Source organism: Pseudonaja textilis, chromosome 1 (assembly GCF_049901715.1).
Source record: "Pseudonaja textilis isolate UNSWEBS1 chromosome 1, rPseTex1.2, whole genome shotgun sequence".
In the NCBI taxonomy this organism is placed as follows: Eukaryota; Metazoa; Chordata; class Lepidosauria; order Squamata; family Elapidae; genus Pseudonaja; species Pseudonaja textilis.
The window spans coordinates 49,177,339-49,197,631 of record NC_141990.1 but is presented as its reverse complement, the minus strand read 5'-3'; the positions used below and the strand labels follow the sequence as shown (position 1 = coordinate 49,197,631).

At 37.1% G+C, this 20,293-nt stretch overlaps 1 protein-coding gene across 3 annotated transcripts in view; it reads right to left on the bottom strand.

Moving 5' to 3' along the window:
• Window positions 1-9,177: 9,177 nt before the first annotated feature.
• The window catches only part of SPATA17 (spermatogenesis associated 17), an 86,923-nt gene continuing 75,807 nt past the window's right edge, over window positions 9,178-20,293 (bottom strand). For all 3 annotated transcript variants that reach the window (XM_087933563.1, XM_026695750.2, XM_087933555.1), the window contains one exon: window positions 9,178-9,564. In XM_087933563.1, coding sequence (XP_087789689.1) covers window positions 9,484-9,564 — 81 coding nt within the window. In that variant the 3' untranslated portion in view covers window positions 9,178-9,483. The remainder of the gene's footprint in view (window positions 9,565-20,293) is intronic.

Below are 20,293 nucleotides of genomic sequence, written 5' to 3'. Positions count from 1 at the left end.
ATCCAGCAATATGATCGGGTCACTGCCTTGGGATCCTTAAGGAAAGGTGAAATATAAGTTAACAAAACCTCGAACAATTTTATCTTTTCACTCTCCTTAGGATACGACCGTGAATTATCTTATGGAAGCACAAATTGGGCCATCATAACTATCTTCTGCATTTTAAGATTGACAGCTGTAACTTGCAAGGCCACATTCCTGACAATATAAATTCCTATACTCATTTAACTCGAAATAGGAAGTTGAGGCAAGGTTATGATTTAGTGATTTCATGTATTTATATACCACTTTTTATGTTGACCAACTCAAAGCTGTTCATAATAACAGCACTAATAGATAAGACACCCAGTGAAATGAATATTCATTAAAAGGTTTGGCTCTCTATTTAATGCTCATATCAGGAAGGTGCAATGAACATCTAGAAGAAATAGCAGAAGACATGGTGATTTGCAACAGAGGGATAACTGTATGCTTCCTCATTGACATTGGTAGCAAGAGATCACACACATGAACTGAAAGATCTGCAATGATAAAGTTTTTCAAGTACATTTTAGGAAAACTGGGATTAAAACTTTAATGAGTTTAGGGCTTGATTTATCATTGATTCATTTATTCTTTGATTTAACCAAAGAATAATAAATATTCTTGTTTGGCATTTGTCTAGAAATGAAGATTTGCAGGGGGGTTGTTCTGACAATAGTCTCCTCTAAGTGGTTTGCTCATTATGAAAACAGGAAAGGAGAGGAGTTGCATCATTCAGGCCTTTAATATCGATGGATTTATTATCTGTTTGCTGGACTTTAAAAATCAACAAAAAAAATGACACCAGTCACTCAAGCTTTCCTCAAAGCTCACCCTTTCTCAATGCCAAGAAGCTGCATTTCCAGCATCTATCATTATGTTTGGCAAATATAAATTGCATGTATTTTTGAATATACCCCAATCATTCATGATTCAACCTCCAAAAAAGGTGTAAGGTTTTCCTCTTTCTTCCTGAGAGTTTTCCTCAGAAAAGAGGAGGTTTTAAATAGCAATAACACTGATGGTTGGGCTTTTCCCCAATGGAAATCTTACTTAAAGAAACCAAATTTTTGCCAGAGAAAGCTCATACAGGAATGGGATTCTACCAGTTTGGACCAGTTCTATAGAACTGGTTGTTATGATTCTGTGCAGTTTGGAGAACTGGCAAATTGTGCCCCACCTCCCTCTTCTCACCCCTCCACCCCCTGCCAAGTCAGTCCTTATCGCGCATGCCTGACATCACGCACATGCCTGACATCACTGACTGCATTCTCCCCCACCCAGTCACTCCTTAAGGTATTTCTTTCTTTCTTTTCCGCCTGACGATCAGCTGTGCCAGGATCCCCCTCGCTGTCTTACTGCATCATCCAGAAGGCTCACCTGAGGCCCAGGAGGCCAAAAAATGGAGTGCGGGGTGTGTGCTGCGTGGGCCCCCTGCACTCCATTTTTTGCCTTCCTGGGCCTCAAGAAAGCTACCTGATGTCAGGGCTCCAATAAATCCACCCTCATTCATTCCAAAAGTCTCTAGCCGCATCTCAGAAAAAGTAGATTGGTTTATAGAAATTACCATGTTGGCACATGGATGGGTACAGCCGGTACTAAATCACATCATATATTTCCCCCTTGACCCTGGTCTTTACCCCACCCCCTTGATGTGACTTCTCCAATGGGACACATCCGTCTCCAAGAGTGCTCTCCAATAATCTTCTTATGCTCTGACAACTTTGGGCTGCCGAGGTAATTATCTAGGCATTTCAAGAATGCCTTATTTTCCCCCACTCCCTTTTTCTGGAAGCTAAAAAGACCAAAGGAGTATCTTTTTAGTTGACAATTATGTTAAGGTATTTCGTTCTTTCTTTTCTTCCCCACGATCAGCTGTGCCAGGATTCCCCTCACTGCTTCACCCAGAAGACTTTTGCTGCTTCACCCAGAAGACTTCCCTGAGGCCCAGGAGGCCAAAAAATGGAGCATGGGGGTTATGTTGCATGGTTTCCTGAACTCCATTTTTGCCTTCCTGGGCCTCAAGGAAGCTTCCTGAGAGCAACCCCCGAGGCTTCCTGAGGCCCAGGAGTCAAAACAAAAAACAAAACAAAAACAGAGCACGTGTGTGTGTGTGTGTGCGCGCGCGCGTGCGTGCAAAAAAAGCCATGCCCACCCAGTCACATGGCCGTACCCACCTAGCCATGCCCACAGAACTGGTTGTTAAAAAATTTGAATCCCATCCCTGAGCTCATAATATGCTACATGTTAATTATGTTCAATTCATTAATACAGTTACAGTAGTGAACAATTTACTGATGTAGGCAGAAACGCTTAGAAATAGCCAATAAGTCATAGATGAGAGAAACTCATTCTTTTGCAATCTGAGCAATACTCCGGCAAACTTTTAAATCACTTCAGAACATGATCTCAGTCATAGAGATCAGTCTTTAGTTTTTCCACTTTCTGATGCAAATCCCTACAATAATTAAACATAGTTTGGGAAGAAAATATTACTTTATGCCCTTTAAATCAAACCATTAATCATAGAATACCATTTTAAACCTGGTATTACTTGAGTTATCTTGGTGGTTTATAATTTCTCTTTTAAAAAATAGGAATAGACATTATCAATGGTTTGTTCTTATGGGTAGAGGAATCTGCCAGTGATTCTTATGTTAGATACAGAGCGCATTGGGCCAAAACCAGAAAGAGACAGCTCAACTCCAAGTTCAGCTCTGGAGGTATTCTTGCGATGATCAGTCTTTTCAACTACTGTATAGATAATGGGGGTAAACAAAAGCTAAGTGGTTTGTCCAGTGCAAAATTTCCTGAGGCACTCAAAAATGTAATTGTTTCATAAATTAGCATCACTTAGTATCATTTTTTTCTAGCTAAGCTCCACCTCTTTGTTTAACCTATTTGTAAGAAGGGGTAAACTTCAATAGGAACATGTTCCCCATCGCTGTCTACCCATGCTAGGGAAAACAACATTTATTATATTTCTGCTCATCTTGATAAAATGGTTGTCAAATCAACAGTCATTGAAATTTACTATAGAATCTTAAAGATGGAAATGAACATAAAGGCTACCTAGCCCAACAGCCCACTCAGTGCAGAATTTATTAGAGCCACATACCCCCAATCTCCCTGAAGCCTCCTTGGAGCAAAAACAGACTGTGGGGGGCATCACAGTGCACCCTGTTTGGGCCTAGTGGGCCTCCCTGTGCTTACCTGGGAGGCAAAACAGTGCATGTGGGGGCTCCTGGAAGAGCGGGGTTGGATGGGCAGGGCCAGTCAGAGGTGGTATTTGCCAGTTCTCCAAACTGATCAAAATTTCCACTACCAGTCTGCCAGAACCAATTGGAACCAACTGAATACTATCTCTGTTTCACATGCTGCCTGGATCCTGTGCATGCTCTGCTCATCTGCATGGACCAGTTCCTGGCAGGCCACAGACAGTCTTGGTCTGTGGGCCAGGGTTCGGGATCCTCTGTATTAAAGCATCTCTAACAATTAATCATCTAATCCCTGCTTCAAAACCTCTAGTAGAAAACTCAGATCAAGTAGCAAGCTTTTCTTCCGAGATGTATGGCAATCATGAGTAACATCCCTCCATGTTTGAGTGACATAACATTATCTTCCTGAGTTAAGATCTCTAGTCCTGTCATTTCTTCCTTATACTGTCCATGATGTAGAAACATGTGAGATTCTGAGTGCCACCATCCTCTTTTTGGTTTCAAATACATACAATTGTTAGGGTAGTTCATAGTTTACTCAAGGTCAAATAGATAACAGTCAAAGCATACAAAAAAGAGTCTCTGATAGACACTTGTCTGTTAGTTTGCTTTTAACAGGAACACACAGAAAATAGTTCAAAATCAGTCCAAAGTTCTAAAAAGCAGGTCAGGTTTGTTAGCCAGCCTAATGGTCAGAATTTCATGTGCAGACTTCATGCGAATGTCACCCAAGAGTCAGAAATCAAATATTTATTTCCAGCAAAGGAACAGGGGTCAGGGCTGCAGTCACTGTCACTAATCAAAGCAAGGAGCCCCATGGAACATCTTTACTCTGCTTTCCTCACTACTTGCTTAGTGTGAAGCCTACAAGGCCTTATATCATCCTCCTCTGACTCCTCCAGTTGTCCAGGTGATGCCTGTGTTCGATCAGGCTCATGCGATTCTTGACTCTGTGTTTCCTAAGACTGACATGTCATAGGTTCAGCTGGAGCATCTTCCTTAAACTCAGAGTCTAGGATCTGGGCCTTGAAACTAGTGTAATGATATCTCTATTATATGTGGCTTTGCTCCGCATTAGGAGGGCTTCTCATTGAGTCCAATGCATCAAGAAAGACACCAGTCTTGGATGAGCAGCCCCGAGCACGCGCTCAGGGAAGCCCTTTTATTGAACACAAAACGTCACAAAAGAGAGTTCAGCCTACTTTACATGTTAAAAGGGTTGGGGGTCTCAGTGGATATATTGTAGCACCCAATCACAGTGCTTAAGGGATACAAAATAACCAATCCGCGCCTGCAGTCCAGCCAGTAGCCCAAGGTGGGCAGCATCCTTTTGTTCCTGATATCTGCTTTCAGCCTACGTGAGGCCTTGCAGGTATCGAAGACTCCCTTGCCTACGTGAGGCTTGGCATATATCAAAACTCCTTTGCCTACGTGAGGCTTGGCATATATCAAAACTCCTTTGCCTACGTGAGGCTTTGGCATATGCCCAGGCTGTTAGATGTGGATTCGCTGCTGCAATTATAGTCTTGTGAAAGTCTGTTCTCATCCTAGCTTCCTGCTCCTCCCTGGGCATTTTCTTGGTCTCAGTTTTTGGCTGCATATTCAATTTTGGGCTTTTGATTTAGGTACTCTATCCTGATAAGATTGCTGAAGCATCTACGAGACAATGATGGCAGTATAATTATTGGTCTGGATGGATTTTTTTCAACTTGAAAAGATATTCCTGGAACTCAGGTATAGAGTGGGAGGGTAGAATCCTAAGGAAAGAATCTGGCAGGTTAGCATTTGTGTATATTTCCTTACTACATGAAATAGCTGATGGTGATCATGGGAATCATTTCCATATTTGCTAAATAACAGACCTACATCTTCTGATATATCAATTTTATAAACTTCAATTTAATCAAAACTTGGGGACTATCAAACTGATTGATTATATGTCCTTCTTTCCTTCTTGTACTTAAGTGGTGTTTAAATTTAGTGCCACAGAAAGCTCCTAGTTTTTTTTTTTTTTAATGTCTATAATTATGCCTCCCATATTTTGGATCTATCAGCCTGCTGACCTTTTTCAAGTTTGTTAATATAGGATGCTGCTCTTTGAAGGGTTAATGTTTTGGTTTTGGCTCTTCTAAAATTAAAGATGCATACCTAACTAAGCAGAGGCAACTGCCACTGCAATTACACATTTCAAGAGAGCACTTGAACTTCATCAACCAATTGTGTTCTTAGTTACTCAGGGTTAAATCCAAGACATATGCTCCTCTTGTTCAGTTCTGCATGTTCTGAAAGATGCAACTGGCAGCAAAGCAAACCATTTTTAACAGAGTTAGCCTTCCAGCAGATGTTAGGGTAATTGTAATCACTCATTATTACTAAAGCAGAAATTCAGAGGCACTAAACTCTTGTCCTTATCCTCATTCCAGAAGCCAACTTTGTTCTTGAAATGTTGGCTCACTCAACTGTGCTTGGCCTTCAGTTGACTGGAACACTGAAGAATCAACATTTCTTGGTCTTGAAATTCTTGGTTTTGAAATTATTTCACTCAGCCCTTACTTTTCCTAACAGAGGCAAGTGCCAGGCAAAGCACCACATAAAAGGTTTAACAGCCAGATTTCAGGAAGGATATCTACTGAGTCTTAGCAAGGCCTGGGGAGAATTCTTGGACCTGAAGGCCAAGGCTTTCCATCACTGCAGACATACAACAAAATAAACTCAATATGAAATTGTGCCTTTCTAATAATCTTGTAGACACAAAACATAATTGGCATAAACTTGATATTGTACATGAAATTAAATTCTTGAAAGATCAATTCACTAATTTCCAGTTACTCTGCCAATAACAGCAAATCTCCTGTTCTCTACCTTCTCTTTCCAGGAAAATGCTTATTTTGCTATTCTCACTTTGAAATTTTTTTTTATATTGGGAAAACTAGGTTATAAGGCTAGCTGCTATCTTAAGAACATTAGCTTTTGAGGGTAAATTCTTAGTTTTGTTCAGACAAGGCATAGTATAAGAAGCGCATGAGAAAATATCTTTCTGAAAATGCAGTTTAGTCATGTTGTACTTTAATCTATTGGCTCAATCTGAAATCAAAGAAATTAGTTCTGCCCTGCCATTTACTCTGTAAGAGTATATGGTTGTGTGCTCCTAATATTCATGAAAGAAGGATCAGGTGCTTCTTGCTGAGGAAAGAAGCTTCTGAAGTATACTTTCCAGCTGATTTTTAAAAATAGGAATAAATATATCTTTTCTCATAGACTCAGCATTTTATTTGATATTTACTTTAAAAAAGTAAAATATTGGACAGAGAATGAGATTTCATAGAAATTGTTTGGAAGGTGAAAACACAAAGGAATACAGGCTGTGCTCAGTACAACTTTATGTTTTCTTTTATGCCTCTCAAATTTCTTATTGAACGATTGTCTAGTTATAGCTATAGAAAGAACCATGTTCTAAACTGTACATCTATTTAAATTAGATATATTTATCTAATACAAATGTACCTCTTGCCTCTCAGCATCTTCTATGTTCTCCCCTGTTCCCGGGGTTCTCATGCAACCCCCTTTTCCAGCATCTATTTCTGATTGCTGTTGCCCTTTCTACGGATCTACCCCATACCTTCAATTGTGTGTTTTGTTCAATCTAGTCCAGAATAACAAATATAGATGCAACTTTAAAAAAATGCCAACCAGCTCAATAAATAGTATATACTTAATTGAAACCAGATATCCTGCAGAGTTGAAGGCTGTTTTGTATACACGCCATTTATTAAAAATGTGTGGAACTACAGCAGACATTTCAATATAAGGGGTGCATTACTGCATGGTTTATAAAATGACACTAAAGTAGCAGTGTGGCAACAAAGGGATGTTTATGACATGGGATAAGTTACAGAATTAGTCACCTGTTAAAGGACGAATCTAAAGAAGGGGTGGAACAGGAGAAGCCTAAGCAGACTAAGGAGATAAAAATGACAAAACAACCAAGAGAAACATTAGCACTACTCTCTTATCACAAGGAAACAGCACTAGATACTGTCCTCTGCAATTATCCCGCCTAGAGATTTAATTGCCTCAATTGAGGTTTAATTCCTCCCATATGAGCAGTTGGAAAAAGAATTTCCAACCTTTAATTTCTAAAAACTATACTAACCCTAATACGAAATATAGTCCTGGAAGAAGACAGAAATGTGGATTTCTGAAATATATAATATTCACATTTATTGCTTTAAGTACACCCTTTCCTACCAAATTCAATGAGTGCAAAAAGGGTATGATGTGGTCCTCTTAAATTGGTCTCATAAAATCTACAAGCATATTTTGCTTAAGGAGTAGATTGTTCAAATTGGCTGGCTTGGAAAGAAGAAAAATGGATTGAGTGAGGTCTGAGTGGTAGAAGAATGAATCGTTTAGAGAATGGCTAATACTTAAAAAAATTAAAGACATGCAAAATGCTATCAGCAACTGAAACAACAACTGGGTTGCTTGGCATAGGTTATGTTTATAATGGGGTCAGATATATTTAAAAGAAACCAAGGAAGAAGATTAATCTGAGAAAGTATTGGCAGATCTAATTGGGCTGATGGGAAAATGTAGTAGAAAGGTAAGTAACAACACAGGGTGAATTATCACAAAGAGATAAACTATAGAAAGCTGCAGCAATCAAAGAGATAGCCCTCACATCTAAAAATTACAGTGGCCTCCCTATTCATCAACACCTTTCTATGAATGCCCCTGCTCCCCTCCCAGAACAAAAGCACTCAGATTTATTTGGTGAAATTAAATCTTTACAGGAGGGACTTGCCTTGGGTTGCCATTCTTCACTTACCAGAATTAAAAGACATTCATTTCCTGCTGCTATCATAAATACAAAACTTCCAAAACTTTGAATTTGATAACCTGCCTTACTCACAAATACAAAGAGGCATCCAAATATGCTTTAAAATTTCTGTCAACTTTGATTTGTACTGTTGTCATCTTTGAAAATGATCTATGCTTTGCCCCTGCCCAAGAGCTGGGCTCTCCATTCTTTGTATTATGAAACAAGATGTAAAATGATATGGCCAGACCTATTGTAGCGTTGAGCCACTTTTTATGTACAGAGAACTTTTGGAGGGCTCATCAACCAAATTCTGTGAACAATGAATATCTAAGAAGCAGACCAATGAAGCAGGAAAATTCTGCAGTGATTCGCTAATGGTTTTATAATCCTTCAGTGCCCTCCATAACAGTGATACAAAAGAGAAGGATCCACTAAGTCAGGGGATAAAAGAGAAAGAAAAAGAAAACCAAAACACCTGCAGTAACATAAAGAAAGTGAAACTTATAAGTCAAATGAATTACATGATTATTTCCTATGGCAGAGGTAGCACATATAGTAAAAGTAAATTGATCCAATTGCAAGAAAGTATAGTTAGCTTTAAGCAGTAATGTATGGTTTACCCCACAGAGTCCTGTGGTTATGCACTGCTTTGGAGAGCATGGAGGTGCCCCCGAAGGAATTGCAAATAACTCTTTAAAGCATAGGTGTCTTCTCCCAGGACCACATAGCATTTACCCTGCAATTGTAGCATGATCCTGGGAAAAGCCACATTTGGTCTGAATTTTAGACAGTAAGTGTTACATTGTATTTGCTATCCCCAATACGACACTTCTGAATGTCTTGGGGCAAAGACTCCAGGGTACCCACACAGCATATTATTGGTCACCTGGAAATGAATTCTGGGTGTTAGTTTTTCAAGACTTTTGGAAGATACTAATGTAGCGAAGGCTACACTATATTAACATTTTAACAATTTGATATGGATGACATTACATCATTAATTTATTTCATGTTACGTTTATTTATTCTTCAATGGAAGAAACAGGCTACATTTCTAAAATAACTGTAAAAACAGTCAAGACTATCTGATTAAGAAAATGCGACCGATCCTTCAAATTGTTGTCAAATAGTATTTATTTTAGATGTCATTATGCTTTGGAGTTTCTGATTGTTGAAAGGAAGGATGGAGACCCTGTTCCTGAAGTTGTTTTCGGATATTCTTCATAGAAATGATGACAGCAGTTGACCAATTGCTATGGAACCCTTCTTTCAATTCAAAACTTCCACAACTCGATTATACTAATGATGTCTGGATAAAAATCTTCCACAAGACTGCATGGTACAGTAATCATAGGCATCACTTTTGGCCTTAAAAGAGTTAGTTGTTAAAATTTCTTGCAAAACTGGTTGGAGACGTAATGTTTAAACAAATTGCCCAGCTCTGGAATAGGCTTGACCAAACTTTCCAAAAAGAGGAATTGATGGTAACACAGTTAAGAAATCCTAGAGGGGGGAAAAAGACAGAAAATGTGTGAAAATTTAAATCCGCCTCCACATTGAACTGAATATTTTTCCCCCCTGTGCTTCTATGTGTACAAAAACATCACGACAAACTCAGCTTAACCATGGACATTCTGTTAGAACATTTTTCACATAAATAACTCCTTTTATATTCATAGATCTGCAAACAATAATTGATGCCCCAAAACTGAGAGGTATAATTTCTGTGCAGTAAAAAATAATTCATTCTTATTGTTGTCCAAACATTTTATAATAACAATAAAAAGTAATCTGGCAAGACAGGTATGTCTATGACAGGATGGAACAATTTTTCTCTAATTATGTACAAGAAAAAATGGAAGATACTGTCTTTATTTTGCACATTAGCAGACTTTTCACCCTGGGGCTCCAAATAAGCTTAGTATTGGGCAGGGGAGCCTCTGGGAATGTGATTCATTCAGGCTTATTCTTCGTGCTAGAGAAGATGGTTTCTAGTGTGAGAGAGGAAAACCCAAAGGTAATTATCACTGGGACTTCAATCACTCTGTCTAACTTTGAAAGATGCAATTTGATATTATCACCACTATGCTGAAGAGCCCAATTAAAGATATTTCCTTAGCATAATGATGTAAACATTGTGGAAAATCCAAAATAATAAATTTTGAAACAAATAAGAGAGGTAGAACATGTTTCTAATTCTTCCCTTCTTCCCTGCCTCTGATTGGATTAACTGTAAAACATTATAAAAATATTTACAATATTTAATTCATTACAGTCCTATTAATTTACTTCTAAGTGAAAAGATGAAAGAAAAAGAATTGAGTAAAGTGACTGCTAGAGGCTACCGAAGCTGATAAAGGTCTCATTCCCTGATTCTTCAAAAATATTTCTGATGAATTTCTAGGTAGCATGAGAACAAGAAGCTTCTTTGAAAATACAAACATTATAATAAAAATGTGTTTTGCCAGATTCCAGGGTATATAATAGACCCCTCTCCCCAAGCCCCCCCCAACTTATATTCAAACAAAGCTAAAACTGGGGACTGGTTTGTAATTGGATAATTAGGTTTTATTGGGGTAAACAAGGGGGGAGGGAAACATCAAATCACAATAAACTTGTTGGAAGTCACAATCAGAATGTAATAAAAAAAACCAGCTGTCATTATTTTATTCTCAGTAAATCTCTGCTTCCATCTCTCATCAGGGTAAAGCTCGAACAGCCATTTGTGACCCCAGAAATAAGCTCTGATTTGAGAGAGCAGACGGCTTTGGTTATTAGGATGACTTGCCAGACAATAACAACAACTGACTGCCAGAATTAGCTCCTTGGGACAATTTAGGTTCCTTTGAAGTGAATGGCTTTTTGAGCTGGAACTGAGCCCACGTCCAGCTCCAAATCCAAGTCAAAATGACGAAGAGGAAGTCTACTGTGTCATTTCGGTCCCTTAGCATAAGATTACTTTATGTTGGCAGCTGTACTGCTTATCTTGTTGTTTAAAAGCTATTTCACTACATGGTCACAGCTGAATATTTAAACTAGTGGATCTGGTCATGGATTGTCTCTGACTGTAGCAAGACAAGTCCCCACCAGTTCTTAAAATAAATTATAGTTCACATGGCTGTGTGATATTATGCTAATGAAAGAGTATATTAAAATGTGATTCCCTTCCTATTTTTCCTCATTATTCAGAAAATATAATAAATGCCCAAATTATTAACCAGATTTTGCGCTAGTTTATCCAAACAAGCTTGATGTATTCTCTAGTCACACATTCAAATGAATTGTCTTTGATAAGACTCTTTGATATTATACAGGAGCAATTTGGAAATGGCTTATTCCTATATAAGAAATGTATATTTTAAAAAATCCGACTGTCATAAAACAGTTACAGAACTATTTTTTTACTGGATCATTTTAAAAACAGCAATGGTCCCTTTTTTCAGGAAATGGGCTCAATACACAGGCTTTTTGTTAACCTTAGTGTGTTTGATTTATTTATTTATTTATTATTCCTCTCTGTATTAAAAAGAAAGTCACAAGTCATTCTTTTTCTATTTTTATTTTCTCCTTGCATCTCTATCTACTTTCTTTCTTGATCATTTTTCTTTTCCAGTTTTTTTTCTTGTCTGTGTTTTATGTTTTTGAAAATCAAATTATATATTAAAAAGAGCTATATTAGGCAGGTAATGAAGTAGGGCTATATTACACATTTAGGTATTACACATTTAGGTAGGGCTATATTACACATTTCTGGCAAGGAATTTATTGTTTTTCCACTTTTTGCTAGAAGGGCTGCTTGTTTATTAATCAAATATTGGATTTCTGTAGTGATATTGAAGAGAATTCAGAGTTTGTTACTTTACTTAACAATATCTTTTTTGCATAAAATTACTCAGTAGCTACAAGTGTTATCTAAAAAAAGGAAAAATAAAACTTTGTAGCCTATAATTCATTTAGATAAAAGTATTATTCTGCAAACCTTCCTTTATTTATGTCTTTACGAACACAGTAATTCTTGAAATACATATTAAGTTGGGGGGGCAAGGTAAATACGATGTGTGTGTGTGTGTGTGTGTGTGTGTGCGCGCGTATAAATTATACATCTATTTTAATAGAATTGCTATGGATTGCATGTTCCAAAATATTATACCCAACATCTGATCATCCAAACCTGAATGCTAAAATCCCCATTAATTTTGTAAGAAAGCATATTCATGTTCTGATCCTATTATCTTTCAAGAGAATATAGTCTAATGTAGTCATACTGACTAGACCAATAGACCTAGTGACCTTTTTAATGAATGGACAATTGGCTGTCATATGGATTAATCATCTTATGTACATAATTCAAAGGCAACAAATGACATTAGCCAAGATCAGTGTATTGAGGAGTATTTCTCCAATTCAGCTAAAGCAATCCAATCTCCCAGCCTACGAATATAGTCAGTGAACCCAGAAGCAGCTTCATGGTTCCCAATCTAGATTATCCCTAGATAGGGCAAATGTGTCTCAGGAAATATAAGCAATTTCTCAATCTCATTAATACAGTCCCACTCCTCAAAGTTTAACAGTTTTAAAAACAGTACATATGGGGAAATAAATCTATAAAAAGACTAAAACAAAAAAGCTAAGGGCCAAGAAATCCATCAGTGTCCACTGGACGGTGATGTAGCTACAACACTGGTTAGCAAAAATCTTGGGTTACTAATATCTCCATTCTTCTCTCTGTCAAACAGATGGCTACATGAACAAGCTGACCAACATATGGAAATATTCAGCAGAACCTAAATTGAGGAATGTTTAGATAAGAGGCAGAAAATCACTGAACTTTCAACAGTATATTATAGCGTGGCATCTTCTATTATGTTGAGATGGAAAAGATTATAACTATATTGGATGTGTCATTGAGGGAAACTTTCTCAGGCATATGTTTAAACTAGAGACCAGGATACAATTATACTGAAGCACAGTGTATTTGGATTATTGACAGAATTTATATTGGAAATAGAGAAGCCTAAAGATGGGTTCTTATGCAAATTATCCTTTCATTTTATAACTTTACAATAAAAACCAAAGGTAGTCATTAGTCTATAGAACATAGCAAGTTAATGTGATTGATAAAGTTAGCCTTATTAATTGGGTTGATTCATATATGTATACGCATATATGTATATGTATATGTATATGTATATGTATATGTATATGTATGGTATTCAGCTTTGTTCGGGTATTTTCCCACGTCATTATAGTTGTGCTTTTAAAGTTGTAGCAACGTTTTGGCAGAATCTCATCTGCCATCATCAGGCTTCTGTATTGTGTTCGTCTGTGAGTCAGACTTTTACAGTTGTTTCAGTTTTAAATTTGGGGCTAGCCTACTGCTGTGCCAGAATGGTTTTTTTCTTCATCCTGATTGGTTGGGAGTCTTGGTTTGTGTTTATTGGTTTTGGAGTTTGCTGTGTTCTGCTTGACTGGTGTTTCTAATATCTTCTGTCTGTTTTGTGGCTTTTTTTTGTCTTGGTTGGCTGGCAACATTGTGTTCCTGTATTGGAGACTTTTAGTGCAGCTTGGCTCCAAGTACATGGACGGCTATCATTTGTTAGGAAGCTAGGTTTCATCTGGGTGCCTGTTTGGGGTGTGTTTGAGCTGGAGGTATCAGGGGGGATCTGTTTGTGCCCAGGTGTTTGCCTGGCTTGTGGTGTGGAGATTTTTTTTTGTTTGTGAGTGCAGGCTTCCAAATAATTGACAGTCTGGTGGAATCATCTCTTCTATTCATGCTTTCAGGTCTTTTTTCAGTCTCTATGGCTTCTCTGATAATTCTGTGGCTGGGGTTTTCTATAGTAGCTAGGGTTTTGGCTATACAACTATAATGATGTGGGAAAATACCCGAACAAAGCTGAATACCATACATGTAAGTACCCACGAAAACTTAAGTGTGTGTGTGTATGTATATGTATATATGTATGTATACACACACACACACACACACACACACACACAACACACACACACACACACACACACACACATATATATATATATATATATATATATATATATATATATATATATATATATATATATATATTGCATAATAAGTGGGATTGGGGGAGTGGAGGTTGGGAGGAGAAAAACATCCCTGAAAACTGATTCTTTGGATTAAATAAAGGGGTCTAAGAATGGGTGTCAGTTATTGTTTTAGTAAGTAAATTGTTATTTTAACCTAACTGCTATTTAAAAATCTTGAATTCCCAGTGCTTTTAATTCTTTGTGGCCAAGTCTACATTCCTGCAGGTTAACTTTCATTTATCTTTTTAGTACTTGTTACAGTAGGAATGCCAAACAGTACCAAATGCCTGATTATTTTCTTGCCTAACCAAGCAACACTGTTTATATAAAACGTATGGGTACATCCCTGAATTGAACCACTCTAATTTTCTGCTAATCATTTAGGAAAGTGGACCTAGAACTATGAATGGAAACCAATGAAATTCTCAACTAGGAATCAGATTAGAAGATGAATGTTTGAAAGCTTCTCATGGTTTACTTTTACCTTTACCTTATTACCAGTTTTGCATATTTTACCGTATTACCAATTTGCACATGTTTGCTTATAAGAAGTTTAGACCTACAATTGGGAGTGTGGTATATAAACTTTTGAATGAATTCAGAATGTGACTGCTGTTTATTTTTAAAAGACTAAAGAAAAAGAAAGACAGAAAATATCTTGCACTGAGGTGTTGCTTCTAGCAATAGTTATCTAACTAGTTATTTTTAATTATTTCACAAATAATAAAGGTTGCAATCCTATATTTGTAAAAAATATTCCAAATTAAGGTCTGCAAAGTAATAACAGCTTTTCAAAGTTGTATATACTAGATAGATTTTGTTCCGACAGGGAAGCCCTGTTTATAAGAAAGAAGCTTTGCTTTGTTTCTTGCTATCCAGCAAAATAGCATTCAGTTAGGGGATAAGGCATCTTAGTCCAAATGACCAAAATCACTTGTTTCAAAATTATCTTTTGGAAGAAAAAAAAAAATGTCTTCTCACTTTGTTTCACAAACAAAATCAACAATCCTAAAGTTATCCACTTAAGATTTATAAATGAATTTTGCAATTTTCACTCTCACACCTACAACTAAATTAGGGTCTGTGTACTATCTGAAATGATTATTTCATTGGGTACCAATCATCTGTTTCTATGTAAATAAAAAAAGGTATATTTTGTTTTCAGATGTTGTCCAGTGCAATTGTACTTACATTTTATTTGGGAAAAAGCACTTAATAGCAAAGATATCTTACGAGGGCTCAGTGGGAAGTTCTGCTTCAAAATCAATGGCAAAAAATATGGTCCCCTCCATTTAACTCTAGGGGTCCTCATCCAAGTCTTTCCTGAAATCCTAATGACTTTAATAGCAAAATAAGAGCTTTGAACTGAGAAGCTGCAAGCTGCAAGATACTTCACAAACTTTCAATGACTATGCAGTGCTATTTAACAGGAAAAACAAAAGGGGTGGGGAAGAGGGGTAAGAAAAATAAAGGAAAAAAATGGGAATCTATTATTAAAATAAAATGTCAATCTAATAAATTGGGGCTTCCCAGTAATCAAATTAATGCTGGTTAACACTTCTATGCAGTAGTAGGGCTTTTGACATGACAAAATAAGTATAACAGGCTCTTTTGTCAATACAACACATATGTCATTTAAAGTGCTCAAAGCCACTAAGCTACCCTAAAAAAATTGATTTATCTGCTCCAATGTTTCTTTGGGGCAAACTTTCCTCAAAACTGAAACCAATTAGTGGGCTTGGCACTTGTAGTGCAAAATGTAGGTCAGCATCAAGTAATAAAAAAGTATTGACTTTTCTCTGTCTGTAAGCAGCATGAAAGGGGTACCATGGCCTTGTCGTATATGAAAAGAGCTCCATTAATTTCACTTATTTCAACAAGGGCTGTCAAATACTAATGCCGCTATTGCACTTTTCACACAAAGTACATTGACACCAATACTGGTCTTAGTGAAACAAGTTTAAAATATTTCAGCTAATGAAAGGGTCCTATACTGTAATTTTCAATTCCTACTTGTACATCTAGACACCTTAAGTAGCATTGCTCCGAAGCAGAGAGATATTAACCATAACCAGCAATTACTTTTCAGGGCTAAAGGAATCTGATTCTTATTTATAACCTGATCAAAATAATCAACCAGAATGGTGGGCGTTATCTTTCCACGAAGTTCCATCAGTTGTAGATTTTGCTCTGAATACGCATTTTAAAAAATCAAAGACTCACCATTACAATTGTAAGACCATTAAAGGTTTCACAAATCTTTAAAAAGGGGCACTTTACAAACTTTTGTTGTAGCATCTGAAAAAAGTTGATGGATTACCAGAGGCTATAATTTAAATGCCTCTGATGTAACTTATTTCATTAGTAGTAAATGTTCTACACTACAGTATGTATGTATGTATGTATGTATGTATGTATGTATGTGTGTGTATATATATATATATATATATATATATATATATATATATATATATATATATATATATATATATATACATATATATATATAAAACTTTTCAGGAAAACAAAAAAATTCTTAATTAATCAAAGAAGGGAATATATTCTGGTCATTTTGTGGACTGTTAAAAAATTCATTAAGCCATAAATGAAAAGGTGACTTTATTTAGCTTTTGTATGCTGAGAAAGAAGTGCACACCTTCTCTGTTAGTTTATTATATATTCTATCTATAATATCTTCTATCTAAGAATATGGAGGCTATAATGTAGCCTCCACATTCTTAGGATATTATCCTACAATTCATTTGAAGCCTGAATACCTTCCTTAGCTGCAATCTCAGGCGAAGTGTTTTCCACATAAGGATTTAATGGTTATTTTTCGATGAGCTGGTGGACTGCCTCTAAAAGCAGCACATCTAACTCACTGGCTAATTACCTCCTCCAAAGCTAACAACAAAAAAAAGATATCTCCAACTTAACAAGACTAACTGACAGAAATTGAAGTCAATTTTCAACTTATTTAATGATGTTATAAGTAGGCTTGAATCAACCTGTCATTAATTTCTAAAATAAAAAAAACTAGCCATCATAAAAAAAATTTGTATTCTTCTGAATGCCTCTATCATATTATTAGTATTCTGTGTCATACTTTATTTAGGTAATGACAACAAGGGTAGGGGAGCATTTATAAATATGAGGGAATTATTCTTACAGTGGGAAGACTTTAGAAACATTAATATTTTTATCTTTCAAAGACAAAAACATATTAATTTTGGTATAATTTTTGCAATATAATTTAATTATAATATAAATATTGACCAAGCCTCTTAAAAACTAGAAGATACATACTTCTCTCAGTATTTTCTTTCAATTTTAATTGATGGTCAGTGATTAAATATCAAATGATACCTCATAACAGCTGGTTTATTTTTGCAGAAAGTCAGCTTTGATATTGTAGTAATCAAGAAATATGTGTATATATGTAAATATGTATGTGTGCATATGTGTGTGTGTGTATATACCCACACAGAAACATATCATGCATTTGTTCACAAATAGATGTATAAACCTATTTTGGTAGCACTTGTAAATCAGGGTGAGATTGGAGTTCAGTTAGTTGGAAGACAAAAAGAATAGTGCACGGTAAAATAACTGCTAATAGGAAAAGGGAACGTTGCTAATTTTTCATAAAGTCATAATAACTCATGCAAGATTCAAAGCAGTCATGGAATTATAAGATCACAACTAAACAGTTTTTTAATCTTTATTATATGAGCAGCTAACTTAATCTCTTCTCATGAACTGCTAAAATATGCCCAAGGTACATTTAAAATAAAATCAAGAGAAGATTTGGTATCCAAAGGATATATATGTCAATGATTTTCACATACGTAACTCTCAGGAAGATTTAAACTAACTAACTGGGGGCTTGGCTGTGTTCTGATTGGGTGGCGGTGTGTTCTCATTGGTAGGGGGTTTGGCTGTGTTCTGATTGGTTGGGGGGCTGGCCGTGTTCTGATTGGCTGGAAGCGTGTTCTGCTCAGGTGGGGGCTTGGTTGTGCTCAGGTTAGTCTTAGTTGCTGGGGTATTTGAGTTGGTGAGCTGTGATCTTGCTGTTTGGCTTCGAGTTCGTGGTTGTGCTGCATCTTCATAGTGGGTGTCGGTTTGCTTCATGTATGGCTCGGAGGGGTTTGAAGTGGGTAGTGATGCAGCTGCAGTGCGGCCTCTGGTCCGTGGTCGTGTCTCATCTTCTGAGTGGGTGTGAGTCTGTTTTCTACATGGAAGTGTGGTGGTGGCATCTTGTGTGGCTCTCGTGGGTGTGGGTCTGGTGTCATTCTTCATGTTAGGTACTCGTCTGTTCATGAGGGCGGGAACACAGAACACAGCCAAAAACACAGCCAAGCCCCCACCCAATCAAGTCACACCCCCACTAGCAGTTAAAAGGAAGAAGCAGCTACAATCTCACATCACTCTGAGAAGCACAGAGCCGAAGACAGAAGCCTGAAGATGATGAATGAGACTTCATCGAAACGTTGCCTAGATACTTCGAATCTTACACGGGAGAAAACCCGAACAACCAAAGATCCACATACAAATACCCGCGAGAACCTCAGAAAATAAATAAATAAATACACACACACACACACACACACACACACTGTGAGCTATTATTTTGTCTTGGCACTTCCTAAACATGCTTAATATCTATATTTCAACCCAAATTGCCAGAGATAATATTCTATTTTTGGAACGAATGCACTCTTCATTACAACAAAATTAAATTAAGACAGTGATGTGAATTTCCTCACAAGCTATTTCATACTTGGATACCCTTTACTGAACTTTACTGAATCAAAACTAAAAAACAAAAGTACAGATGAAATTGTTGGACTGGCATTTTAAACTTATTGACTGTTGTAACTGAAACGGTCTAAGTCTTACATGATAATTTCCAAAATTATTTTTTCTAAATAGAGGTTAACAGCTAATTTTTCCTACATGTTTATATAAATGGTATTTATCAAATATAACGTTTGCCACTGTATAATAGATACTCTTATTAAAACAGTAAGCTGACATGCAACGGGGATTATTTCTATTATTACTGTTTATAAATATATACATTAAAAAATTATGTAATAGTACAGAAACGAAATAGTAATCTCCAAAATCTTATTCTTACATTTTCTTACTATCTTTTGAGATAATAAAAATATAAAATTGATGCAGTATGAGTAAGGAGGCTCTCTCTCTCCTCACCTACCCCAAATATATAAACACTATTCAGGACTGTTTTGTGCTGGTTCACCTGCTTTCTCCAAAGATGGTCCAGACTGGTCCAGTTCAGGGCCCCTGCTTTGTGGGGTGTGAACTCTCCGCTCCCTTTTAGTATCTACATGACACAAATGGATGAGATCATCCATCAGCATAGGATGAGGTATCACCAGTAATCTGATGATACCCAGTTATATATCTCCATCCCAAGTGAAGTGACTGATGCTGTGAACATTATTTTGCAGTGCCTGGATTGCTGGGTTGGGAAACAACAGACATCAGCTGAACCTGGTAAGATGAAGTGGTTGTGGATGGGCCCTTCTGTATCCACGAGTTTATCATTTTGGGTCTAAGATGGAGTTGCATCAAACAGTGTGTGTAATCTGGGGGTCCTCTTGGACTCACAACTCCTTCCAAAAGAGCAGGTGGCAGCCATGGCTGGGGGAGCTTTGGTCAACTCTGTGTTGTGTGCCAGTTATGCCCTTTTTTGGATAGGGATGGTCCCCATTCAGTCACGTATTGCTCTAGTCACCTCCTGTTTGGACTACTGCAATGTGTTCTACATGGGGCTACCCTTGGAAAGTATTTGGAAGCATCACCTGGTGCAGAATGCAGCCACATGAACTGTACTGGGTGCCCAAAGAGGAGCACATGTAGTATCTCTGCTCCACAAACTGCATTGGATACCAGTTTGCTTCCGGGACCAATGCAGGGTGTTAGTTGTGACATATAAAGGCCTACATGGCATAGAGCCAGGCTATATAGGGAACTGGCTTTGTTTCATTACATTGGCCAATCCACCTGGTCAGACTGGGATGGTATGTTGCAGACCTCATATTAGTTAAAGAACTCCCACTAGCGGGGGCTAGAAAGAGAGCCTTCTCTGCATTTGTCCCCACCCTGTGGAATATTCTCTCCGGAGGGTAAGGTAGGC